This window comes from Apus apus, chromosome Z, assembly GCF_020740795.1.
Source record: "Apus apus isolate bApuApu2 chromosome Z, bApuApu2.pri.cur, whole genome shotgun sequence".
NCBI lineage: Eukaryota > Metazoa > Chordata > Aves > Apodiformes > Apodidae > Apus > Apus apus.
This window is the reverse complement of record NC_067312.1, coordinates 2,445,263-2,469,040: the sequence shown is the minus strand read 5'-3', so window position 1 is coordinate 2,469,040 and position 23,778 is coordinate 2,445,263. Positions and strand designations below refer to the sequence as shown.

At 47.0% G+C, this 23,778-nt stretch overlaps 1 protein-coding gene and 1 long non-coding RNA gene across 3 annotated transcripts in view; one reads left to right on the top strand and one right to left on the bottom strand.

Moving 5' to 3' along the window:
* LOC127395475 (uncharacterized) overlaps positions 1-23,778 on the bottom strand; it is a 308,391-nt gene that overhangs the window by 188,083 nt on the left and 96,530 nt on the right. The window lies entirely within an intron of this gene.
* LOC127395437 (unconventional myosin-Vb-like) overlaps positions 1-23,778 on the top strand; it is a 129,314-nt gene that overhangs the window by 79,114 nt on the left and 26,422 nt on the right. For both annotated transcript variants that reach the window (XM_051642441.1, XM_051642440.1), the window contains exons 17-23: positions 1,425-1,511; positions 9,149-9,260; positions 10,822-11,033; positions 13,119-13,275; positions 15,742-15,981; positions 18,029-18,268; positions 22,165-22,249. In XM_051642441.1, the coding sequence (XP_051498401.1) occupies positions 1,425-1,511; positions 9,149-9,260; positions 10,822-11,033; positions 13,119-13,275; positions 15,742-15,981; positions 18,029-18,268; positions 22,165-22,249 (1,133 nt within the window). The remainder of the gene's footprint in view (positions 1-1,424; positions 1,512-9,148; positions 9,261-10,821; positions 11,034-13,118; positions 13,276-15,741; positions 15,982-18,028; positions 18,269-22,164; positions 22,250-23,778) is intronic.

Sequence of the window (23,778 nt, the reverse complement as noted above, 5' to 3'; positions counted from 1 at the left end):
GCAGGTCCTAATGATTCATAGGTCTCTGCTAACACTGAGCAGCCTGGTTGTGCAGTGACAGGGTCTTTGTACAGTTTCAGCCTTGAATCACTTTGATTTAAGTAGTTACAATGAAAAGTAGCAGAGAAAGAAATGAAAAAATGAAGATGAGAAGCATGGATGCTGTCCTGGTGACAGTTGTAATGGGTTAGTGGAGACTTGCACCATGGGAGGTTGAGATTGGATTTGAGGAGAAATGTCTTCACTGAAGAGTTTATTAAACAGTGGCCCAGGCTGCCCATGGTGGTGGTTGAGTCCACATCCCTGGAGGGATATCAAATCTGTATAGAAGTGGTGCTGAGGGCCATGGGTTAGTGGCGGCCTTGGCAGGGCTGGGGGAATGGTTTGGCTGCATGATCTTAAAGGTCTTTTCCAACCAAAACAATTCTGTGATTCTAAAGAGGAGGTCTGAGAGCAGAAATACCTTGAATTTCCCCATGACACCTAACAAAGTCCTCAGCCTGGGACATGAGCACCACTGTTCTTGCTAAACTGAATGGTGTGCAAACCTGTGGGACCTGCTGATTCCTAGTTTGGAACTGAATCCATCAGCTTTATTTTGCTGTTGAGTTGGATTTCTTTCTGGAAATAGAATTGCCCTTATAGCTGCAGAAATACTAAGGTTTGGTTCATTGCCCTTCTTTGTCCTAGTTACATAGCTGGGAAGATCATGGCTATGGAGACTAATTGCAGCAGGTCATCACCTTGTCCCTGGAGTAGAATCACAGACTGGTTTGGGTGGGAAAGGACCTTTCAAGGCCACCCAGTCCAACCCCCTGCATTGAGCAGGGACATCTGTACCTAGATCAGGTTGCTCAGAGCCCCATGAAGCCTGACCTTGAGTGTCTCCAAGGATGAGGCAGCCACAGCTTCCCTGGGCAACCTGTTCCGGTGTCTCACCACTTTCATAGTAAAGAACTTCTACCTAATCACAGAATGGTTTGGATTGGAAGGGACCTAGAAGATCATCAAGTTCCAACCCCCCTGCAAGGGCAGGGACACCTCCCACTAGGTGTTGTACAAAGCCCTGTCCAGCCTGCCCTTCAGCACCTCCAGGGAGGGGGCAATGTCTCAGTACCTCTTGGCATCATTAATAGGGGAGTAGTGAGGTCCCTTCCACTTGAAGAACACAGTGTCTTGTGGCATAGAGAGGCAACATGGGACATCTGTGCAGGCTGTTCCCAAAGCAAGGCATGGGAATTGTGTATGGTCATCCTGAGGTTTGCTAGGGTTAGAAATCCATGGATCCATGGAAAACCCATGCACTGTGATCGATATGAGATACATTGCCAAGGATCCCAACAGAACCCTTCTCGTGGATGCTTTGGAGGGATGTTGTGGGTTCCTTCTCCCTCTGCTGATCTCTCTCCCCACTATCACTGCAGGTTTGATCCCAGGAGAGCAGTGCAGCAGCTGAGAGCTTGTGGAGTGCTGGAGACCATCCGCATCAGTGCTGCTGGCTTCCCCTCCAGGTACCTGCTGGGAATTGGCTGTACCATCGTGCTCCAAGTTCATTATCTGGGCTGAGGGAGGGAGAAGAAAACACCAACATTTTCAGAACAAACAGGTTTTAAATATATATATTTCCCCTTTATTTCCCCTTTTTTATCCGTTTATTTTCCAGGTGTTGCCCTAGAGGACTTATTCCCTGCTGGCCTGAAGTTCCCCATCCAAAATCTCCTTGCACTGGAGAGTTTATTTTCCTTTTATTATTATTTTTTTTTCCAATAGGAATTTAACCCCCCCCCCAAAAAAAAAATGTTGATTCTACTTGCAGAGAAAGAAAAGAAGGGTTGTAAGTTATTCTTGCAGCCTTTCCCCCCCACACATCCCAAGCACACTAACCTTCAGAGTCTTGCATCTTCCAAAAGGGAAGGTTATGGGTGGTGTGGCTTTTGCTGATGGTGATAGAATATTGCAAAGAGGTTTTTAGGGCCCAAATAAATCAGAAAACATAAACTATAAATAAGCCCTGAAGACAAGGGCAAGTGATTCTAAAAATGCACCCGTTGTGTTTCAGTGCCAAGCAGCTTTGTGTTCATGTCAGCAGAACCATCAGGCTTTTTGTGGGGAACAAAGGAGTTCTAAATATGCTCAGCAAAGAGGCAGCTGAGCATGGTGCTGAACACCATGAGGAGTTCCTTGCCCAGGTTTTTGGGGAGGGGGGAGCTGCCTGTTGGTTCCCCTCATCTGCTTCAAAGCTGGAAGTCTCGGCTGCCTCTGACAGTTGGTGGGAACTCCCATGTGTGGACAGGAATCATAGAATCACAGACTGGTTTGGGTGGGAAGGGACCTTTCGAGGCCATCCAGTCCAACCTGCAGTGAGCAGGGACATCTGCACCTCGATGAGGTTGCTCAGAGCCCTGTCCAACCTGAGCTGGGATGTTTCCAGAGATGGGGCTTCTCCCACTTCTCTGAACAACCTCTCACCACCCTCATCATAAAAAACATCTTCCTTCTCTCTAGTCTGAATCTCCCTTCTTTTATTTTAAAACCATCACCCCTTGTTCTACTGCAACAGCCCCTGGTAAAAAGTTCCACCCCATGAGATGGGGACCCATGGGAAACCTCTACCAGTCAGTACCAGTCAGTGACCTCCATGGATAGGCAAAAACTGGTGCTGGGGATCTCCCTGACCAGTTGAGCTCAGCTCCTGAAGGAGGGAAAAAGACAAAAAGAACTTAATAAAAAACACTTTGTTTCTTCTCCTCTGTCAGCATGGGGAGGTGGCAGAGAGGTGAATGGAGATTTAGGTCCTTCTGTTGGGGGCTGCTGGTCTTGTTAGAAGGCCCAGCCCCACCTTTGGCTCCCATCTCTCAAGTCTTCAAGGCATTTGTAGAATTGACTCCACAAATAAAAAAAAAAAAAGAAAGAGAAAGTGTATCTTTAAGTTGCTCCTAAATGACATGATCTCGAAGGCATGAGGGAAAACTAAAAAAATTAAAATTATCATTTTAATTAAAGCAGCTGCAGGTTCAAATCCACCTGTCTGTCCCCTTGCAGTAAAAGCCCTGGAGCAGTGAAGCTGCTATGGTTTTGTTCAGAAAAGCCAGAGAAATGCAGTTTTATGCTCCTTAAGCAAATAGTTTTGTTCCCCAGTGCAGTGGGTGCTCCTGGCTCTGCAGTTTTGGGTCTCAGGGAGGTTTGGGAAGCTCTGACTTGAAGGTTTTGCTACTGGTCTTAGCAGAGCTGCCGAGACACCCTGTTCCTTTCCACTCATAATTGTCCTAAAAACTTGAAGCATTTTGCCATGGTATAATTAGTAACTGGGGAGGTTGGGGACAGAGGGGAGAAACCACTACAGCACCTGGAGACCGGGCAAGATCTATTTCTGGCAAACAATTGACTGGTGTGAAGACCTCTCCACCCTGAAGGCTCCAAAGGGAATGCCTTTGGCTCTGCTTATGTGCTTCTGGTGATGAGATCCTTTCATTTTATTTTTTTTTTTCTCCCAGGATGTTTAAGAACACAAAACTCTTCCATCACTGCAACTTGTCAGCTTTTTTTTTTTTCTTCCTCCAGGGGAAAAAAAAAACAACCAAACCCAACCAACAAGGGTGCAAACAGCTTTTTCAGCCTTTCAGAGTGACCTTCCCCAGTGTGTGTGGAAGCTCCAAGGGCAGATTTATTGTCATGTTTGTAGAAGATAATTGCATGTGGCAACAGCTCTGCATGAAATAAGTTACTCACTTTGGGTTTTGGGAGTGTTTCCCTTTCCTTGGTCATAAAATACCCATCTTGAAAAGCCAGACCCAGGAACTGGGCAATTTCATTGAGGGATTGGGAATAAACTGTGTATTTGAATTGATTGGGTTTTTTAAGCCAGCTTGGCAAAAGCTGCTTCCACAGAATCTTATTCTATGGGAAATGTTATAGATGTTTTAATTCTTAGTTTTCCAGAGCATGGGATTAGTTTCAGGTGTCATCACAGCCAGTGTTGATTATTCCTCCATATTTCTGTTTTATTTTCAGGCAAGTAGGGTTATAATGGTTGATTAACAGCAAGTGGAAGGGTCAGTGCTTCAAATTTAAACCCTGTGAAGGCTAGAAATTGAAACCACTTAAAATAACAAAAGGAAACTTGATCTTTGTGCAGTTTGCTTTGCCTGGGTGTAAACAATTTGGCTTGAGAGCAAGAGGGAATTCTCAACATGTTTTATCTTGGGAGAAGTATGATTATAGAAAGAGGAGAAAATGTTTCTTTTCATCTACAGTATTTAGATCTGAATATTTTCCAGTGTAGTGTGACAAGAGTAACTTCTGAGGGTGATGTTTTGTGTCAGAGATCTCTGGATAAAGCCACTTTCTGCCTTTATTTCATGCTTCTCCATCACTGTTACTTTATGAGTTGAAGAGCTGAATGTTGGGCTGAGGAGCTGGGGGCTGGTTGGGCTGAGAAGCTGAATGTCTTGAGATGTCAACAATTTTTACCTGGTTCCTTTGAGAAAAAGAACCAGTTTTAATAAGTTCTTAGTGTTCTTCATCCCCTGCAAGACACGATTATGTTCCTGCTGAAAGATGAAGCTTTGGGCATGCCTGGTTTTATTTTCTCATTTCCATGGCAGGTTGCACTCTGCTGCTGTCTCCAGTTAATTGAAAATGTATCATTTGGTTGGAAATGTTACACAGCAGTTGAGAAATGTATTTGTTATCCTGAACATAAGTGACTGTGATGAATGGACTGTCTGAAGTGTGTAGATAGTAAATCTGTCATCAGCTTCCATGGATAAAGCATGGGAGAAGTCTCTGTGCTATAAAACCATTCATCTTTGTAGGAATTGGCCACATCAAGATGAGTCTGCAGAGAATTAATTGGTGCAGATCTCTATTAATAACAAAATACTCCTTAAAACGAGTTTTTAACATGCATTTTGTCAAAACTCTCCTTTTTTCTTGCTGCTTCTGGTGGTTTCCAGTGGCAATAACAGCAGTGGTCACCCATTGTGGTGTCACTCCAGATAATGTTGTCACTGCAGGTTCCATGAGATCTTTTATTATCTATGAAATAGCTTTTTAAATTATTATTATTATTGGCATTTGGTGGTTTCCTCTGGTTGCTGGAGCTGCCAGGTGCAGCATCTTTGTGTCAGTTCAGTGTGAAACCACAGCTGCTGAACTCCAGACACGTGACACATTCGTCTTTCGTATGTATCATGGGCATCCTTGGATATCAAATCATTTTTAATCAAGTGCCTCTAGCTGTTTTGCAGCCATCTCAGGGAAGCACAACCTAGAAGTGATTTTGGCCACCACCAGTTCAGTTTATCCACTCCCAACAAAGGTTATATGTAAACAGAGACGTTTTTTTCCCTCCTCATTCTGCTCTTTGAATATATTCCAGATAATTTCAAGCCATGCCAGCCTGCATGTTTTTGAGCTAATTGAAAGGCAAATTTGTTCTGCTGCAGCAAACAAAGGCAAGAGAAATGTTCTTCCTGAGCTACAGTTTCTAAAATAATTGGATGCCAAATCTTGGCTTGAATATTCAATCTGCATTCCCCCCAAACAGGCTTCAGCTCCTCTAGAAAGATCAGTTTAGTCCAGTTCTTAATTCCTTAAAATATTGATCCTTTCAGAGGATTATACCAACTGGATTTCTTGCATGGAGCCAAGTTTGCTCAGCACATGGTTACTAGGATGGTCTGGGGTGATGAGATGTGATTAATTTATTTACCTTTAATGGAAGGATTTTGCTTTTGGTTCTTCTGTGCCACCAAAAGCAACTATTGTTATGGTTCAGTCATAAAAGCATCAAGCTCTTGTGAAACTCCTTTCAACTTTTCATTCAGTGCTGCTGAATCACCCTTCAACAGTAGGTTGGAGATACTCTGGGGAGTTGCTGCCTGCTTGGAGAGATGCTTTTCAGAATTTCACTCCTGATTTCTTGGCTGAGCCCTCCTTTTAATTACAAAGGTGTAATTAATCCAGCTGGCTCTGCAGCAAGAGGACAACTCCGGGGTTCATACCCCACCATTTAAAGCAGGAGCAGCATCTTTGTTTTGCACCCACTTGTAGCTTTGTGTAAAGCACCCAAATAAGGCCAAAGTCTGAGGAGGAGCAGCTGAGGGAGCTGGGGGTGTCCAGCCTGGAGCAAAGGAGGCTGAGGGGAGACCTGAGAGGAGGTTGGAGGAGAGATTATGGGAAGGTCTCACTCAACTTGTTCACACATATAAAATGAAATGGTTTTCAGGATGCTGCCACACAACATGGACATGGCCATGGCTGGAAGCCCCCAAGGGCCACTCAACAAATACTATTTCTTATAATCATAGAATTTTAAAGATGGAAAAGGCCTCTAAGAACATCCAGTCCAACTGTTCCCCCAGCCCTGCCCAGGCCACCCCTGCCCCATGTCCCTCAGCACCACATCTACACGGCTTGGAAACCCCTCCAGGGATGGGGACTCCAGCCCTGCCCTGGGCAGCCTGGGCCAGGGCCTGACAACCCTTGCCAGCAAGAAATGCTGCCCAAGATCCCATCTCAGCCTCCCCTGGCACCACTGGAGCCCATTTCCTCTTGTCCCATCCCTTGTTCCTTGGGAGAAAAGACCAACACCCACACATCTTACCCTTTTCTTCAGGATCAACATGAAGAACTTTTTCTAGATATTGCCATTTTCATATTCTTTGGAAATGGTGTCCTGGGTGCAGAGTGTCCATACAGGAATCATGTAGCACTTTGCAATCCTTAGCAGTCCATTTTTTGCTTTTATTTGCCTTTCTCTCATTGTAAACATTTCCCCCCCCCCCACTGTGTTCTTTTAATTAGAACATTGTATTTAATCAACTGCCTTTCCTCCCCTGCTGCATTTTCTGACGTGATGTGAAGCTGTGTTGGTGATGTATTTGGATAGAAATGTTTTATTCTGGCACATCTATCTTGCCAAATAACCCAACTTCCAGCCTTCTGGAAGTTGCCTTATAGAATCATAGAATGGTGAAGGTTGAAAGGGACCTTCAAGATCATCCAGTTCCAACCCCCCTGCATGGGCAGGGACACCTCCCAGCAGCCCAGGTTGCTCCAAGCCCCATCCAACCTGCCCTTCAACACTGCCAGGGATGGGGCAGCCACAGCTTCTCTGGGCAACCTGGGCCAGGGTCTCACCACCCTTGATGAAGTAGAGATGAAGTATTTTATACAGATGGCAACCTTGAATGTGGCAAGTCCTCAGGTGGTGTGGCTTCTCACCCAGCCCCACCACAGGAACTGGCCAAGTGTAAGGACCTGTCACAAGCACCACTCTGCCCCTTTGCAATTTCCCCCTCTCTTAATGCCTGGAAGTAGAAAAATAGGAAGCATTTGATGTAATACCATGAAAATCAAGTCATGCACGGGGCAGCTGGGCAGAGTTCTTTCTGTGTGGCTGCTCTTCATCCAGTGTATCCTTATCTTGGCTGCCAGAACACCCAGATGGGTGAGGATCAGGCTCACAGATGGTTTTGTTGAGTGAGAGCAGGAAGTAAAATCTCTTCAGTTCCTTCCCCATTCTCATTTGACCTATGTTATTCTTATTTTTTCGAGTAACAACAGCCCCACTTGGCAGTGCTGGAAAAATCTGATGGTTTTAATTAAAAACTCCGGTTTTGAGGGGTCTGTAACTCACTGTGTTGATGTGGAGAAGACTGAAACTTGGCAGATGCTGGACTAATTTCAGGACCCAGTCTGCAGGCTCTGTATCTAGCAGTGGTGGCAGGAGATGATCTTTCTTAACAGTAAGATGAAGTGCTCTAGTTCCTGTCATAAGTGCTTGGAAACTTCTCTGCCGGTGACAGTGAAGCATCTTCCAAGTGGCTGCTTTGTCTTTCTAGTGTCCGAAGGTTTCATGTGTGTTTTCAGGCTCTTGGCCACAGACCAGAGTGGATTTAGTGAATGAATTGGTTCAACTTGATCTTCAGCAGAGTTTGGAAAAGCATAATAAGGAAGAGTTTCTATTTGAGTCCTTCTTCACTGTCTTAATCAAGATTGCCTTTGAAAATGTTTTTGAAGGTCCATGATCTCTTCCAAGTTAGCAAATCCTTTCCAAAAGGAAGAGTGTTGTTGCATTTGACTTGTACAAGGCAGCAGCTTGGGAAGCACATGAGGAGAAGTGAAAACAAGGTGTGACCCATGGCCTTTCTGTTCCAGGCTGGAAAGGTACTGATAAGGGTGTTTGGTGGTCAGGGAGAGTTGGGACTGAGAGTCAAGTTTGGGGTGACCTCTTCTTTTGGTTAGCTTTATAGAAAGAAAGAAAGAAAGAAAAACGCCATGCACCAGTACAGGTTGGGGGCTGACCTGCTGGAGAGCAGTGTAGGTGAAAGGGACCTGGGGGTCATGGTAGACAGGAGGATGACCATGAGGCAGCAGTGTGCCCTTGTGGCTAAGAAGGCCAATGGCATCCTGGGGTGTATTAGAAAGGGTGTGGTTAGTAGGTCAAGAGAGGTTCTCCTCCCCCTCTATTCTGCATTGGTGAGGCCACATCTGGAGTATTGTGTCCAGTTCTGGGCCCCTCAGTTCAAGAAGGACAGGGAAGTGCTTGAAAGAGTCCAGCGCAGAGCCACAAGGATGATTAAGGGAGTGGAACATCTCCCTGATGAGGAAAGGCTGAGGGAGCTGGGTCTCTTTAGTTAGGAGAAAAGGAGACTGAGGGGTGACCTCATCAATGTTTACAAATACGTAAAGGGTGAGTGTCAAGACAATGGAGTTAAGCTTTTTTCGGTGATGACCAGTGATAGGACAAGGAGTAATGGATACAAGTTGGAGCATAGGAGGTTTAAGATGAATATCAGGAAAAATTTTTTTACTGTAAGAGTGACAGAGCCCTGGGACAGGCTGCCCAGAGAGGCTGTGGAGTCTCCTTCGCTGGAGACATTCAAAACCCGCCTGGACGCCTTCCTGTGTGATGTGCTCTGGGTGACCCTGCTCTGGCAGGGGGGTTGGACTAGATGATCTTTCGAGGTCCCTTCCAACCCCTAGGATTCTATGATTCTATGATTATACAGGCTGAGAGTAGTGGTGAGAGATCCCTCAGTACATGAGGTCTGTGTTTTGACTCATCTAGGACTCCATAGGCTTTATTTTAAGGAGATAGTGCCTGGCATGCAGACTAATCCTGTGTCTGCTTTACTTTCAGATGGTCCTACCATGACTTCTTCAACAGGTATCGTGTTCTTATGAAAAAGAGAGACCTCTCGAAGAACGACAAGAAGCAGATTTGTCAGACCCTCCTGGAAGATCTCATTAAGGTGAGCTGGGACCAAATCTTTGGGAATGGATTTTATAGCACTGAAACTTGTGGCTTTGATATTGTTTAAATTCTGGGGTCAGTTCTGGGCCCCTCAGGACAAGAAGGAGATGGAGGGGCTGGAGCGTGTCCAGAGAAGGGCAAGGGAGCTGGGGAAGGGGCTGGAGCACAAGTGTGAGGAGGAGCAGCTGAGGGAGCTGGGGGTGTCCAGCCTGGAGCAAAGGAGGCTGAGGGGAGACCTGCTGGCTCTGCAGCTGCCTGAGAGGAGGTTGGAGCCAGGGGGGTCGGGCTCTGCTCCCCAGGAACAAGGGATGGGACAAGAGGAGATGGGCTGCAGTGGTGCCAGGGGAGGCTGAGATGGGATCTTGGGCAGCATTTCTTGCTGGCAAGGGTTGTCAGGCCCTGGCCCAGGCTGCCCAGGGCAGGGCTGGAGTCCCCATCCCTGGAGGGGTTTCCAAGCCGTGTAGATGTGGTGTTGAGGGACATGGGGCAGGGGTGGCCTGGGCAGGGCTGGGGGAATAGTTGAACCTGATGATATTCAAGGTCTCTTCCAGCCAAGATGATTTTATGATGCTGAATTGCTCTCTTTGCTCCTAATTAACCTGCTGCTCATGCAGGTCCCTCTTCAGCCGAGGCACCCTGGGCCTTTGTCCAAAGGGAGGTATCCTCAGGCATGACACGGCATCTCTTGGTTGCAGTCAAGCTGAACATACCATTTGTGTGCTGGTCAAGCCCAGACTTGGCCATCACTAGCTCTACATGAACAATGGTTCATGTTTAGAAAATGAATCCACTCCAATCCTTCCTGGTTTTGGCTTGCTGGAGCTGGAGCTCCATTTAGAAGTCCAGCTTAGGCCAACATCATGAGTGATCATTAAACGCCTTTTTGCACAAATGAGGGAAATGCAATAAACACCCAGTCTTGAGGTGTGGGGGACTTTCAGTAGCCAATCTGTAGAGAAATAATCCTATAAATTGGAACTTTTATTCTCTTCAGCAAGTAAGAAGCCTTTGCCACCTCTCTTCAACAAAACCTTAACTACTCAATCCCATGTGCTGTATTTTTCAAGTACCAATGTCCACACAGCATCTTAGCCAGGTTGTAAGTTTTTATCTCTGGTTTCTTCACGAGATCTTGAGGAGGTGTCTCAGTTGGGTTCCTTGCTCCTTGTCCACCAAGTTTTTCCCTTGGCTGCAAAACCATCTGCAGTGTAAGCCTTCATCTTTTGGAGCAGGAAATCTTCTTTGGAAGTCCTCTGGTGTTGCATTGCTCTATTTTCTTTTTCATCTAAGAAAAAAACAACTCAAAATATTCACAGTTTGTGTAGATATATGGAATTTCAGATGGAATCCAGGTGCTTCATTACTCAATATATAGAAGCTCAGGTAGTCTGAAGCCTCCTAATAACTTCATCATCCAATTAATACGAGGTGTGAGTTGATGAATTTGATTCCAAGTGGGTTTTTTTTTAATCTATACTAAGCAACATAGACTGAAATAAATAAATAAATAAATAATGTTTGCCATAATTAAATTTAGTTTCCTTTATGCTTTTGAAAAGGATCCAGACAAGTTCCAGTTTGGACGTACCAAGATCTTTTTCCGTGCAGGCCAGGTGGCATATCTGGAGAAGCTACGAGCAGATAAGTTCAGAGCTGCCACAATCATGATTCAGAAGACAGTGAGGGGCTGGCTGCAGAGAGTCAAGTACCAAAGGCTGAGACAAGCTGCCATCCTCATCCAGAGACACACACGTGGACACCTGGCACGGAGGTGGGTCCTGGGAAGTCCTCTGAGGGGAAGACAAATGGATAAAAGCACTTCTGGGCACTTGTAGTTTCAATCTGTTCCATCTCGTGGACCTTAAACTGAGGGTTTTGTGGGAGAAACATTGAAAATGCTCTGCGTGGGCTGTTGTCTTCCAGCCCCATGGAGACAAGAGCCATATTGTCCATGAAGGCACCACAATGATGAAGGTGTCAGGGCTCATTCCGGGCCCCTCTCCCCAGCTTTATCTGGGGGCAAGAGATCAACATTCTTTGTCTCAATTTGATTTCATATCCACATTGATTGAATTTCTAGGTGCTGGGCCAGGGTTAGAGCAGACAGACTCAAATCAGATGACCCATGTACTCTGAGATATTTTTTGTGAGACCCTGGCCCAGGTTGCCCAGAGGAGCTGTGGCTGCCCCATCCCTGGCAGTGTTGAAGGGCAGGTTGGATGGGGCTTGGAGCAACCTGGGCTGGTGGGAGGTGTCCCTGCCCATGCAGGGGGGTTGGATCTAGATGATCTTGAAGGTCCTTTCCAACCCAACCCATGATCTTGTGTCCCTTAGTCCTGTGAAACGCTACCGTTCTTTTTCATCTGGCCAAGCTGGCCTCAGGCACTTCACAGAGAGGAACAAGGAGGTGATTTAGGTCCTTTTGGCTTTGTTTCCCTTCCTTTCTGCTTAGAGAAGCTGTGGTGTGTTAGCTTGGTTGCTTGCTTTTGAGCAGCAATGTTCTGCTTGGCTTGGAGTTAGGAAGATCTGCCCATCAGAAGTGGGCAGATCTGCAGCCCAATTAACTCTGCAGCTTGGGCACCATGAGATGCTGCCTGTCTACAAGGCTCCTGCACTGTCATTGCACTCCTGATTGCTGCATGAACGCTGGTTTCTATCAATTGTGAAAGCAACCAAATGTGAAGAACATCCATGTTCCTTCCAAGGGTTACCTCTAAACCATACTGTATTTTGGAAGAACATCAGAGATAGAATTTGTGGTGTTATTTGCTCTTGTGAAAGCGATTGGCCTCTTGGAGATTGGAGGGATGAGAAGGTCTCAAATAAGCAAAGCTGGGCAGTTTGGTGACACTTATTTCAAACTGAGAACCGATTTTTTTCATGTCCTTAAAAGTCCACGTACTTCTTCTAGGCTCATGGCTGCAGGTTCGTCTCGACAGTCTTAGAGGTCACTTGAAGACCAGGCAAATGAGACCTAAGCAATTAGAGGAAGGTTAAGAAAATGGGAGAGTTGGAGATTAACTTTCACCTCTCTGGTGGGCTCTCCATGCACACCTGCAGGCTTGGACTCTATAGTTGACTTTGCATCAACCAACCATCCCTCTGAGGAGGGAGGATCAAGAGAATGTACAAACCAATCCGAGATGGCTCTCCTAGTTTTGATCTGCTTTTCACCAAGTGGATCAAACTGTCTTCTCGTGCGGAGAAGACATGATTAAGAAATTCATCATCAATTCACCCAAACCAGCTCATTATCAAATGAAATGGAAGTTTTATGGGCATTTGCCCATTACCTGTGAAGTAGCAAATTGAACAAGAAGCCGGTTGGAGAGTGGAGGCAACACGACACAGGGTTGACCATGTCCCTCATTATTTACTCTCTGTGAATTGCTCAGGGCTCTGCTCATCAATGTTGCCAAACCAGTGCACACCAGTTGAAATATCAAACCAACTGGCAGCTGCTTTCACTGAGGGGCTGGACACCCCACATGTCTTGCTTTTTATAGTTAGGAAGTGATGCAGCCAACCTGGGTGTTGAGTCGCCCAAGAACATAAGGCAGAGAGTTCAAACCAAGGGAAAAGCTGGAAAATAGTTGGATTTTAAAATGCTTTAGGAATAATGAGGTGTGTTGATTTCTGGTTCCAGTTCTCCTGGCTGCCAGGGACTCCCATTATTCTACTGGAGACCAGATATCAGCTCTCCTTGTCTTAACCCTGCTGGTGAGATGGTCTTCCTTGAATACCATCAAGCTACTTGGGGACGACAGGTTTTTCTCCCTGTGCAGCTTCAAACTTACTGCACCAGAAAGAAGGTGGGAGTTCATTTTTACTGCTAACCTTTCTCCTGTCCTTCTAGACTTGCTGAGCACCTGAGGAGGACAAGAGCTGCCATCACCTTCCAGAAGCAGTACCGAATGCTGCGGATCCTCCGCGCTTTCCAGAAGGTCCGCAAGGCCACCCTCACCATTCAGGCTTTTGCTCGGGGCATGTTTGTCAGGAGGACTTATCAGAAGGTATGACTCCACAGGGTGTCTTTGCCTTAGAAAAGAATAAGAAGAGTCTTTTAGTTGAAAACTTTTGGCACTTGTCTCCCATAACATCCTTGTGGATAAGCTCAGGAAGAGTGAGTCGGAAAAAGAGACAGTGAGATGGATGGAGAACTTGTTGAACAAGAGAGCCCAGAGGGTTTTGATCAATGGTGCAAAGTCCGGTTGGAGACCTGTAACTAGTGGTGTTCCCCAGGGGTCATTGCTGGGCCCAGTCTTACTCAACATCTTCATCAGGGACCTGGATGAGGGGACAGAGTGTGTCCTCAGCAAGTTTGCTGATGACATGAAGCTGAGAGAATTGGCTGATCCACCTGAAGGTTGTGCAGCCATTCAGGGAGATCTAGACAGACTGTAGAGCAGAGGAACCTCATAAGGTTCAACAAGAGCAAGTACAGAGTCCTGCACCTGGGGAGAAGAACCACCAGGCACCAGTATAGATGAGGGGTTGGCCTGCCAGAAAGCAGCCCCATGGAGAAGGACCTTGGGGTCCTGGTGGACAACAGGTTACCCATGGGACAGCAAGGTGCCCTTGAGGCCAAGAGAGCCAATAGTATCCTGGGGTGCATTAAGAACAGGGTGGCCAGCAGGTCAAGGGAGGTTCTCCTGCCCTGGTGAGACCACATCTGGAGGATTGTGTCCAGTTCTGGGCTCCCCAGTTCCACAGGGACAGGGATTTGCTGGGAAGAGTCCAAAGGAGGCTACAAGGATGATGAAGGGACTGGAACATCTGCCTGATGAGGAGAGACTGAGAGACCTGGGGCTGTTTAGTCTGGAGAAGAGAAGGCTGAGAGGGGACCTGATGAATGTCTCTCAATCTCTGCAGGGTGGGTGTCAAGAATGGGCCAGTCTCTGTTCAGTGGTGCCTGTGACAGGACGAGGGGAAACGGCACCAAGTGACAACACAGGAAGTTCCACCTCACCAGGAGGAGAAACTTCTTTGCTGTGAGGGTGACAGAGCCCTGGGACAGGCTGCCCAGAGAGGCTGTGGAGTCTCCTTCTCTGGAGACTTTCCAGACCCATCTGGACACGTTCCTGTGTGACCTGCCCTGGGTGCTCCTGCTGCAGCAGGGGGGTTGGACTCAATGATCTTCAGAGGTCCCTTCCAACCAAAACCACTCAATGATTCTGTGATTATTATATTTACCTTCACTGCCACAGCATGATGATATATTTTTGTGGCAGTTTTTTACAAAGCCTCTGGTGTTTCAGGAGACCACACATTGATGGGAAGTGTTGCCATTTAAAGCTGTGCAAGCAAAAATGAGTTTGGCAGCAGCACCTCAGTAGACCTGCTGAATGAAGTTGGTGATTCAGATGCTGGGAGTTGTTGTGAAAGTGTCATTTGGTCTAACTCATGCCCTGGCAAACTGAAATGGTGCTTTAGGTGCTATTTCCAGTATGGTAGGAAGACCTGTAGGGTCTGTCAAGGAAGGCATCAAGTCATTCATTGATCTAAATCCCTCTTTAATTAGTACTCTCCCTTAGCCTTCTGTGTTAAACCAGGAGGTGAAAGCAAGGAAGTGGGGTTTTGATGACAACAAGTGATAGGGTGAGAAATCATCTGTCAGGAAACTGAGGACAGCTTTGGGGAGTCTTCTGTCCAGCCCTTTAGGTCCAGCCTTACTTAGGCATTCCTTAAATTTCTGCCTGATTGTTGTCACAGGGATACTCAGAGAAGTCAGAGGGGACAGCCTGTTCCTGGAGATAATGGTGAAATTGAGTCATGCAGAAGAACTGGCTGCAGAGTGTAGTGAAAGGGTTCCAGAGTTTATCTGGAGGTTATCCACATGAGAAGAAGTCCCACCAGGACAGCATTTATTTGCAGTCTAAATTCTCAAAATGCAGAGGTGGAAGACAGGGATAAAAACCATTTACAAACCTAGTCTGGTGTGAGTTGTATCTGATGCTGAAGGGACAGTAAGTTGGTTCCTCAGTGTGTCTGTTAGCAGCTGTTTATTCTGCTAGCTCTGGATCTTGTGGAGCTGTCTGCTATTCCCAGGTGGTCCATGAAGTCTCACTTGAGTCCAGGTTTTCCTCTGTCCCCATCCAGTCCTCTCCTCACCAGCCAGGATCAAATTCACTCCTTTCACTGGCCTTGAGCAGGTGTTGACTCTTTTTAGAGAGAAGTGGACCTCCTGGATGTGCTCTGCCTGCACCAGTTGAGTGCAGTTACCAGAGAAACCTCCCCCAGGAGTTGGGTTTGAAGGACCCCTTCCCATCTCTAAAAGAAGATGCAAAATAACAGCCTCTTATCTCCAGCCATCACGCCCCACACCTACCAGGACACTCTTCCTTGGAGGAGAAACCATTTGGGAAGGTTCTTTGGGAAGGAAGTGTCAAGTGCCATGTTGCAGCCAAACCTGGGCTTGCTGCTGCTTTTCCAGGAGCCTCTTCTCCCTTGATGGTCCCATTTCTGCCCATCTTTTCCAGATCCTGGCAGAGCACAAAGCCACCATCCTGCAGAAGTACGCCCGGGGCTGGTTGGCCCGCACGCGCTTCCTCAGGCTCAGGGGGGCCACCCTTGTCCTCCAGTGCTGCTACCGCCGCATGAAGGCCAGGCAGGAGCTGAAGGCACTGAAGATAGAGGCCCGTTCAGCCCAGCACCTGAAGAAGCTCAACATTGGCATGGAGAACAAGGTGGTCCAGCTTCAAAGGAAGATCGATGAGCAGGTAAGTCCTGAACTGCACTGGGACGAGCGTGGTCCTGCTTCTGCTTTGCCTCAGTTGTCTGCCCAGGAAGGGTTTTATCTTCCCCATGATGTCTAGGGAGGATGTCATCATGGTGGTGGCAGCTTTCTGCTGCTGCTGGCCAGATGCTTGTTAAGGTGGAATGTCACCATGGAAGTACAGATTGCTCTTGGATTCTTGGGTCTCCACCTTGCTGGCTGAAGACTTTGCTCAGTGAGAGGATGATGAGAGGAAAGCTTCCAGTTTTAATACATTCCCCCTTGTCCTCTCCCTCCCTGCCCTTGTCCCAGGTCCCTCCCCAGCTTTCCTGGAGCCCCTTCAGGCCCTGGAAGGTGCTCTAAGGTCTCCCTGGAGCCTTCTCTTCTCCAGGCTGAACACCCCAACTCTCCCAGCCTGTCTCCAGAGCAGAGCTGCTCCAGCCCTCCCAGCATCTCCGGGGCCTCCTCTGGACTCTCTCCAGCAGCTCCATGTCCTTCCTGTGCTGGGGACCCCAGCCCTGGCCCCAGCCCTGCAGGGGGGTCTCAGCAGAGCAGAGCAGAGAGGACAATCCCCTCCCTGGCCCTGCTGGCCACGCTGCTGGGGATGCAGCCCAGGACACGGGGGGTTTCTGGGCTCCAGCGCACGGTGCTGGCTCCAAGCACAAAAATCAGAGCTGCTGCATTATCAGGTCTCAAAACTGGGAAGAAAATCCCTGCCAAGTGCTTTAAGAGTGAAAATTTCAGCAAACCAAGACTGTTGAGGTGACGTGTGACTTAAAGCTGGGGTTTAAGGAGCTCTTGGTGCTCAAGGCTGCAATTACACTACATGATGTTGTCACCACAGGCTCCTGCAGGCAAAGGAGTCAGGAAGAAAAGATAAACTGCAAACCCAATATTACAGCCTCAAAAAAAGAACTGCCAAGTAATAGCATTAAGTAACATTGTTTGAGAGCTGTAATAAGATGTAGGTATTTTGGAGTGGTTTCCAGACTCTCATGCATTGTTTGCTTTTGCTTCAAGTGGAACATCCATTTAACAAAAGCTTGTGCAGTTGCTCCCAAAATATTATTCAGCTTTCTCAAAGTTTTGAAATGGTTTTGAGCTTTATGAGCTTGATTAGCGTATGCATGGAAATGTTCACTATCCCAAAGCTTGTTATCCATCATGCCTAAGGATTTCATAGGATCACAGAGGTTGGAAGGGACCTCTGAAGATCATCAAGTCCAACTCCCCTGCTGCAGCAGGAGCACCCAGGGCAGGTCACACAGGAACGTGTCCAGATGGGTCTGGAAAGTCTCCAGAGAAGGAGACTCCACAGCCTCTCTGGGCAGCCTGTCCCAGGGCTCTGTCACCCTCACAGCAAAGAAGTTTCTCCTCCTGGTGAGGTGGAACTTCCTGTGTTGTCACTTGGTGCCGTTTCCCCTCGTCCTGTCACAGGCACCACTGAACAGAGACTGGCCCATTCTTGACACCCACCCTGCAGATATTGAGAGACATTCATCAGGTCCCCTCTCAGCCTTCTCTTCTCCAGACTAAACAGCCCCAGGTCTCTCAGCCTCTCCTCATCAGACAGATGTTCCAGTTCCTTCATCACCCTTGTGGCCTCCCTTGGACTCTTCCCAGCAAATCCCTGTCCCTCTGGAACTGGGGAGCCCAGAACTGGACACAATCCTCCAGATGTGGTCTCACCAGGGCTGAGCAGAGGGGGAGGAGAACCTCCCTTGACCTGCTGGCCACCCCATTCTTAATGCACCCCAGGATACTATTGGCTCTCTTGGCCCCAAGGGCACCTTGCTGTCCCATGGGTAACCTGTTGTCCACCAGGACCCCAAGGTCCTTCTCCATGGGGCTGCTTTCTGGCAGGCCAACCCCTCATCTATACTGGTGCCTGGTGATTCTTCTCCCCAGGTGCAGGACTCTGTACTTGCTCTTGTTGAAAATCATGAGGTTCCTCTTTGTACAGGTCTCTTTGTGGCAGTTGTTTTTGTAGTCCATCAGTCCATGCATTGACCGTTCTCTTTGTCTTTATTTCTTCTCTGTTTCCATTGCAGAACAAGGAATACAAACTTCTGAACGAGCAGCTTTCTACACTCACATCTGCCCACTCCTCTGAGGTGGAAAAGTTGAAGAAGGAACTCCTACAGTATCAGCAGAGTCACCAGGGTGATGGCAACCAGCTGGTCAGCTTGCAAGAAGAGATGGAGCATCTTCGGCTGGAGCTTGAAAGAGCTCATGGGGAGAGGAAGGTTGTGGAAGACAGCTACACCAAGGAGAAAGATCTGCTGAGAAAGGTATGTGTCTTGTATTATGTCTCATGCTCTGTAGGTGGTCATGCAGGTAAAATGACATTCTTCAGAGGGCTCAGGGGAAAGACTTAATTTGTTTTCTTTAACTAAGTTTTATATGTTTTTTTTTCCACTCAATGCCCTTAGAATTTACTTTTCAACCAGGCCATGGGGCAGCAAGAGCAAGTGGAGATGCCTGCAGGAGCAGTAATGGCCTCATGTCAGGAGAAGGCTCCATATCTGTGCCTTGTGAACCTTTTTTACTGCCAACTGAGAAGAAACTCCCCTAACCCAAACCTGTGTGAAATAAGGACACAGAATCACAGATTGGGTTGGGTTGGAAGGGACCTTAAAGATCATCCAGTTCCAACCCCCTGCATGGGCAGGGACACCTCCCACCAGCCCAGGTTGCTCCAAGCCCCATCCAACCTGCCCTTCAACACTGCCAGGGATGGGGCAGCCACAGCTTCCCTGGGCAACCTGGGCCAGGGTCTCACCACCCTTACACCAAAGAATTTGCTCCATATATCCAATCTAATCTCCCTTCTTTCAGCTTGAAAACATTCCCCTTTTTCCCATCACTACACACCCTTTTAGTAACCATGGTTACACCAGTGTGCACACAGTGATTCCTCCTGGTGTGTAATGCACACTATTGGAGAAGATTGTTGTAGATGCTGTAAATATTAGGAAGTTGTCCTTCCTCAGCCCAGCCTGGTGTGTGTGACACAAGGGCTTGTTGTGGACTAAGCTCTTTTTTCCCCTCCTTCGTGCATACTCATCAACTTCCTGGATTTCTTGAGGAGATCCAATGCTGTCACCATTGTACAAGAAGGCATTCTAGTGGGAGAAAGAGACTTCAGACTGTAGAAGTTGAGGGGTCTGGGGCACAGGTGTGAGGAGGAGCAGCTGAGGGAGCTGGGGGTGTCCAGCCTGGAGCAAAGGAGGCTGAGGGGAGACCTGCTGGCTCTGCAGCTGCCTGAGAGGAGGTTGGAGCCAGGGGGGTCGGGCTCTGCTCCCCAGGAACAAGGGATGGGACCAGAGGAGATGGGCTGCAGTGGTGCCAGGGGAGGCTGAGATGGGATCTTGGGCAGCATTTCTTGCTGGCAAGGGTTGTCAGGCCCTGGCCCAGGCTGCCCAGGGCAGGGCTGGAGTCCCCATCCCTGGAGGGGTTTCCAAGCTGTGTAGATGTGGTGCTGAGGGACATGGGGCAGGGGTGGCCTTGGCACCAATGCCATCAGTGGCTGGACTGGATGATCTTAGAGGTCTCTTCCATCCAAAATGATTCTGTAAGGTTTTGCAGATAGCAAAAATGGACCGTTTACCCTGAATGTCTTTGCTTATCAGGTTCATTTTGTGCCACCTTCACATCCTCAGTCATGACCTAAAGCACTAAGAGATGGAATTGGTTTCCTTCTGTGAATGCTTATGACTGCTCAGGTTCCATCCATGATCTTTCTTCTTCTGCCCTGGTGGCTGAAGTGGTTTATTTGATCCTGCTTTTGGAAAGCATGTAGGACTTTTCTGCTTGATGCATTGCACAGCAAAACCCATTCTGCAGCTGTTACTCCAAAATGGCACTTTTTGTGTGACACCCTGAAGATAAGTCCCTTTTGGAGACAGAAGAAGTCTGGAATTAGCTGTGTGTTAATTATGCTGAAAGAGTGTCCAGATGGGCTCTTCTGGAGCACTTAGCATTACCTGTCCTTCCCAGCCTCCTCTGGTGGATGAACCCTTGCCTGGTGGGTTGGGGTGAGGAGCTGTGGGGGGCTCCATGGTCAGGATAACTTAATCTAAACACATCTGAACCATGTTTTTGGATGTTCTTCATTGAAGGGCTTCAAGCTTTCACCTGTGTTGTCTCTTGGCTGGACCAAGAGCTGTCAGAAAAGTTCCTCTTCTCTTTGCACATGTGTTGCCACCCACACAAGGACATGGGGCAAATGCTTTTCTTCTTTCCAGCACCAAATGAGAAGCTCCTTTTTGGCACAGGACTCAGTTCATTAGCTGGCTCCAGCACATGCTTTTAGAGTCTGAAAAGATGCTTTATTTTCAAGGTGATGCAGCTGGGGGAAAAAAACTCCTCTTTGTTCTTACTTTCAAATCCCCTTTGAGCACTCAGAAGAAAGGTTGATTTAATGACTCCAGTAATGCTTTCAAAAAAGCAGGAAAACAAAGCAAAAGCTTTTCCCCTGTAAAACTGCCTCCAGCAGAGCTAATATTCTGCATTCTACCATGAGTAGAAATATTTCAGTTACAAAACATTGCTGCTGAGCACTGCAGGCTCCCACCTCTGCCATTAGCTTTCTGTTTCTCCCTTTGGTTCCTCATGAATGGGAAGATGGAGAAGACCTGTTTCCTTCTTGGAAGCAGTTGTTCAGCCAGAAGACTTTCTGAGAAAAATTTCAGTTGAGATTTTGCAATCATTTTAATGCCTCCCAAAAGCCATGAAACCAAATTCCAGTGTGAGAAGCAGTTTGGACCTTCAGGACCAAGGCTGCACTGTGGTTGTGGTGGGATGATCTTGCTCTGGAGATGATTCCCCAAGTCATCAGACACTTCTGAATGAGAGCTTTAATTTTACTGACTTGAGCTGGGGCTGCAACATCTGCAAATCCATATTAGTTGTGATCTTGTTACTGAAAAAAAAGGTCTTTTCGTCTCCTCCTTATCATCTCTTCTTTCCCAACTGCTTCATTTTAGAGTAGTAGTTCTCATTCCATGTTGTGATGAACTTTAAACCATCAGATCTGGGTGAGTACCAACAGCTATTCCTAAGGCTTCTTTGGTAGCACTTAATCTTCTCAATTGATAATCTGGGATGATTCAAAGCCTGGCCAGGACTTGTCTTAGCAAAATCCTAAATGCCATCAACCTCACAAAAGTAGGGGAGGTTTGGAGCAGGATCTCAGGAGCAGGTGATTCCAGTGAAATGTTTAAGTAAGGGCTGAAGCCATCATCAGTGCTCACTGCTCATCACCTTCCATAAAAATCCTTCACAGCAGTTGAACTTGAAACACCTTCAAAGATGTTTCCTGTGGAAAGATGAGCATGAGGTACAAAAGGTCCCAGTGTAGGTACCAGAGATGGAGTTTGTGCTGCTTGGCCCAGGTGTGACCTGCTACTTTTGCCTCTACTTGTATTTCATGGACTGTTTTCCTTCTTCTGGGGTCTCCATCAACACAAAGGTTGAATTCCAGCTTAAGTCTATTTCATATGGAAACAGGAATGTGAAAAACAAGCTCAGTCACTGAAGTTCACATACTGAAAATCTCTAAGCCCCACTGGCTATGGGGATTTATAAACCTGGGAACAATTGTATGGATTCTACCAAGTCTTCCAGTTCTAAAACATCCTTCCTGTGTGATTGAAAATACTCCTCATTTTTGTCCAGTTTTGTTTTCCAACCATCACAACTTAAGTTTTTTTGGGCAGGAGAGTTCATGATCAACACCTTCAGGGCTCGGGCATCCACAGTCTCCCTGGACAACCTGTTCCTGTGTCCACCACTACTACTTAAATGCCACATGGCTTGAAAGGACCTGCTCTGACCTGAGGACAGCAATGGAACCCACTGAGGTGTGGGAGTAATGATTTGATGATCACTTGTAGGAGTTCAGATTATGGTCACCAAGTCCTGCTGCTCAGTATTTTGTCAGATTCTGTTGAAAACATCAAATTAAGGGAGAAATACACTTGGGAAGAGCCAAGTTCTTGCAGTGTGGTTCTCCTACCCTTCAGCTCCTGATGTGCAAAGGAGAACTGGCAGAGCACAAAGAGCTGGATCTTTGAAAGAGCAAAGCAAGCTCCAACAAAGCTCCTTGTATCCAGCCAGGTGAGCTGCAGTCACCCTGCAGAGGCTCTGCCCTGCAGCCAGCAGTAATTCCTTCCCTTTTTCCTAGAGGATATCTGACTTGGAAGAAGAAAATGCTCTCCTGAAGCAGGAAAAAGAGGAACTGAACAGCAGGATCCTGTGTCAAGCTGAAGGTAAGGAAAAAAAATATGCTTTTAATGTCTCCACTAAATGAGGAGCTGAACTCCCCTGAAAACTGTTTTTCCTGCTTTTTTTGTTTGCCATTAGCCCCTGCCTTGAACTCTTCGCACACCTTTTTCTGGGATTTTGGGTAGGCTTAGATCTCTTTGGGCTGCCCTGCTGGTGGATGGCAAGACAGAGGCTGGTTTCATTGGTGAAATATGGAATAAATCCACCCAAAAGGGCTTTTTAGTTCAGCATTCATCCAGATGATGAGGGAGGAAGTGAGACTGCTCAGGGTGGAGAGCAACAACATCCCAAGATTGATGATAAAAGGAGCCAAGATGATACTGAGCTGTGACAGAGGATTTCTCTAATGTCACAGGAGTCTGGGAGTGTGTTGTTTTTTTTAAAGCAGAGATTTAGATGGTGAAATGTAGGTAGAGAAAAGCAACCTGGGAATCCCAAGCTACAAAAGAAACTCGTGTAGGGATTGAGCTTTTTTTATTGATCATCACCCTTTTCAAAGTACCTCTTGCTCTCAACCTGATGCAAAATAAGGGAAGGAAAATAACATGTTCAAAAGAAACTTGATGCAACTATTTCTTCATCTCTTCTGAGATGCTTTTGGAGCATCAAACCTTTGGGAAGGCAAGTGAAGAGGGGTTTGTTTGATGTCCTCCCATTTAAAAGGACACACAGACTATATTTTCCTGGTGTCTCAGAAAGAGGAGAGACCAGACTTGCTTCCAAAAGGGAGTTTTTAACCAAAAAAAGAGAATTAAGCTGGATTTAAAGTACTTTCAGCCTCCACAATCTTACCACAGGTAGATGATGACATTAGAATGAGGTGCTGCTCTTGGTTTCCTTCTGTGCCAAATATGGTCGTGGGAAACAGGCAGAGAAGTCTTGAAATGTAGCAAGTGCCACTTCTTAAATGTGAATTTATTTCCATACTTACAGAATCCCAGAATCCCAGTCTAGTTTGGGTTGGAAGGTACCTTCAAGATGATCCAGTTCCAACGCCCCTGCGTGGGCAGGGACACCTCCCACCAGCCCAGGCTGCTCCAAGCCCCATCCAACCTGCCCTTCAACACTGCCAGGGATGGGGCAGCCACAGCTTCCCTGGGCAACCTGGGCCAGGGTCTCACCACCCTCACACCAAAGAATTTCCTCCTCATGTCCAACCTCAATCTCCCCATTTTAAGCTTCAAACCATTGCCCCTGTGCTGGTCTTTTCTTCAGTAGGTTTATGGCTGGCCCATGGGAACTGGTGAGTTCAGCATAGTAGATCTGATGGTTTGTAGGTGCTGGAGGTTCTTCTTTAACCCCAGTGGGAGAGAACTCCACTCTCTGAGCAGAAGAGGTCAGGCTGTTCCAAACAGCAAGGAGACAGATCTAGATTTATAATAGGCTCTAAATATTAGAGAATGCTTATATGTATTTTAAAAGTTCTTGGCAGAGAGAGTTTTTTGTTAATTAGTCACTATTATCACACAGATTTACAAGAAGCTCATTTCAGAAACAAAGATGGTAATTTCTT